General features: G+C 39.1%; 1 protein-coding gene across 1 annotated transcript; it reads right to left on the bottom strand.

Annotated features, from left to right (window-relative positions):
- Positions 1–430: 430 nt before the first annotated feature.
- LOC306659859 (serine incorporator 1-like) lies at positions 431–2,116 on the bottom strand. Its single transcript, XM_079137698.1, has one exon. It carries the CDS (start codon positions 2,082–2,084, stop codon positions 723–725), a length of 1,362 nt encoding a protein of 453 aa, XP_078993824.1. The 5' UTR covers positions 2,085–2,116; the 3' UTR covers positions 431–722.
- Positions 2,117–2,918: the final 802 nt, after the last annotated feature.

Genomic DNA, 2,918 nt, shown 5'->3' with positions numbered 1-2,918 from the left:
CCAGGCTCCTTATACATTATTTCATTTATTCTGGACAGCCACCCTCTAAAGCATTATCATTTATAAAAGGAAACAGAGTGCCAATGTTCTAAGGGGTGGAAAGTGACCTAGCTGGGTTTCAGCCAAGGTCTCACTGCCTCTAGAGCCTTGGCTATACCCATCGCTGGCTGGAACATGCCTAAAAACTTAAAAGCAGAATTCTTGACATTTTCTCCATCTTTCAGGTCACAGGCTCTACCACATGAAGACTGGGATCAAGGGAAATTGTTATTTCTCCCTTCTCGAAGATGCCTAAAACGCTAAATCACAGCTCTCCTTTACTGAGGTTCTTGAATAGATTCCCATTCTTCCTGAGTCACTCATATGCTAAGACAGTAGGAGTGTTGATGGAAGGCACTCTCTTAAACATACCATTTATTTATTTATTTTTTGTTTTTACTTTTAATTTCATACTTAGAGCAGAGAATAAGCCTACCAATATTGACTTTATTAACTCACCACCATTATTCATAAAACTCATCCTTTGCAACTCATACTAATTCACATGATCAATGCACTTGGCAAAAATATGAACAGAATGGCAAGCAATAAAATCTAATTCATGCCAGAACACCAGAGAAGTTACACAGGAAGCACACACATATACAATTTACAAAAGTTGGGAATACTGTTAATTTCAAATAAATGATGACCAAAGTAGGACTTTCATGCCAAAAGTCAATTCAATCAAAATCACGATTTGTAAGAACAAGTGGTGCCACTAGTGTCCAAACATATAGCACGATGCCAATCCAACTGGACGATATTTTCACCCAGACAGCTGTCCACTGACTCTTCATCTCACGAGAGGGCACATACCTGTACCAGTTGGTAAGGGTCATCATGATATAAAGAGAAGCCAGGAAAAGCATGAAGTGAAAGAAGGAATAACTGTAGGTGACACCATCCCTTTCATTATCTACAACTCGGTGAACATCATCACCATCCTCCAGTGATCCATCACTTCTGGCTCCACCATCTTCTATTAATGTTGATTCATCACTTGTTAGAGTCAGTTTATTAACCTGACTATTGTTTGAGGTACGGATGCTTGAATAAAACACACACAATAAAAAGAGGATTAGTCCTATAATTCCTTGAGCATGCCACCACTGGACAGACTGCCCTTCCTTTGGGATAGAGCTTGTGATATTAAAGCCAATTATGCTTAGTAGACTAGGGTTGCAGTCTGTTTCTGGCTCATTGGTCATAGCAGACCAAGTCAAATACATTGTATAGATTGTAATTACTGAAGACTGTAACAAACCGGATCTTGGTTGTGATTCCTGAATTTTTGGCAGAATAGACATTATAGAAGCACCAATGCAGAGGAGCATATTGACACTGATGAATGCCTTATTTTCTGAACAACTGGCTGGATGAGTATAGTAGACAAAGAACAAAACGATGGCAACCAAAGAAAGCAGATAATTCAGAGCTGTAGCTGATAATAAGGCTGCATACCAACATCTTGAGTTCCCTTCTTCCATTTTTTCAACCCATGATTCGTTCCATGAATGGACAAAATCAATAAGTAAGACTAGCTGTATGAGGATGAAACAAAAGGCCCCTGCCATGCCTACATAAAACCACACAGTTGTAAAAGTTCTTTCTGGAATGAAGAATGCCCCAATAATAATTGCAAGTGCTGCTGCAAATTTAAAGAACCAAAATCCATTGTGTATTGCAGCTCTAGGATCACTGCTGCTCTTCACTTTGATCATGAGCAAAGAAAGGAGAAGATAAAACGTAGCCAAGCCAAAGCACAAATGATATACAGCTTTATAGCCAACCAAAATATTACAGGGAACAACACCTTTCTCATTCTCACAAAATCCAGGAATCTTATTTAGTTGTTCTTCCATTCCTGGTATTAACATTACACAAGCTACACATACTCCAACAAGCAAAAAAAGTGCATAGATCAATCTGGTTACTGTGGAGTTGTTTCCACTAGGACAGCATCGGCAGAGCAAACATGGGGCACTACCACACAGACATGGTATCCAGCTCGCCATGGAGCACAGCCCCAGGACGCTGCCCATCTTCACAGCGTCGGAAGAACTGCGGGTGCCGACAAAATAAACATACCATTTATTACAATGCTTGATTGGTGTATTATTTGCCACACCACAGCATGTTCGAAACACAAAGGATCAGTCAGTGAGGTGGATTCCATAGCACTTTATCCTCGTGTTGTAAATCCAGTCAATTGCTTATGGTAATCCAGTCTGGAGTATCATAGAAAAAGGGTGGGCTTGGAATTCAAAGTGAAATTTCTTGCCAATATGTCACTTTGAATTATTTATTTTAGTTGCTCTGAAGTGTTTTTCCCCCCTTTTTAAAATAACAAAATTATTTTTCATTAAGCTAACATTGTATGAAATTCTGCCTAAAGTCAGCATGGTCCACTGATGAAGAAAATAGATTGTGATTTCCACTTTCACACCAGGAATTCAAGTCCAGCCAATACCTTTCCCCATTACCAACTGTAATTAAGGCTTAGGGCTCTCCTTGCTCTAATAAATGAACCACTACACATAGATCTGGCTCCACTGATTACTTCATCATTGCAATCTGTTATAGCCCCTATTGGCATGCAGCATGGTTTGGGCTCCTGTCCATAAATAGAGGGCAACTGTTAACAAATGCATTATTGTCATCTTGTTTGTACATGTTCTACGAATAATAACCATTTATTATCTAAGATATTACTTTTGGGCTTTCCAAAAGCCAGTGTTCTATGAATTCATGGTCTGAGCATAGTCATTTAGGGGGAATTAAATATCTCTGTGCTGCATAGAGATTTGGGGGCAAAACGCCGACAAGTTTATTTCATCTATTTAATGCCAAGTAAAATGTCTTGTATGTAATAGAGT

This window comes from Sciurus vulgaris (genome assembly GCF_902686455.1).
Source record: "Sciurus vulgaris genome assembly, chromosome: 4".
Taxonomy (NCBI): domain Eukaryota; kingdom Metazoa; phylum Chordata; class Mammalia; order Rodentia; family Sciuridae; genus Sciurus; species Sciurus vulgaris.
This window is presented reverse-complemented; position numbering and strand designations above follow the sequence as displayed.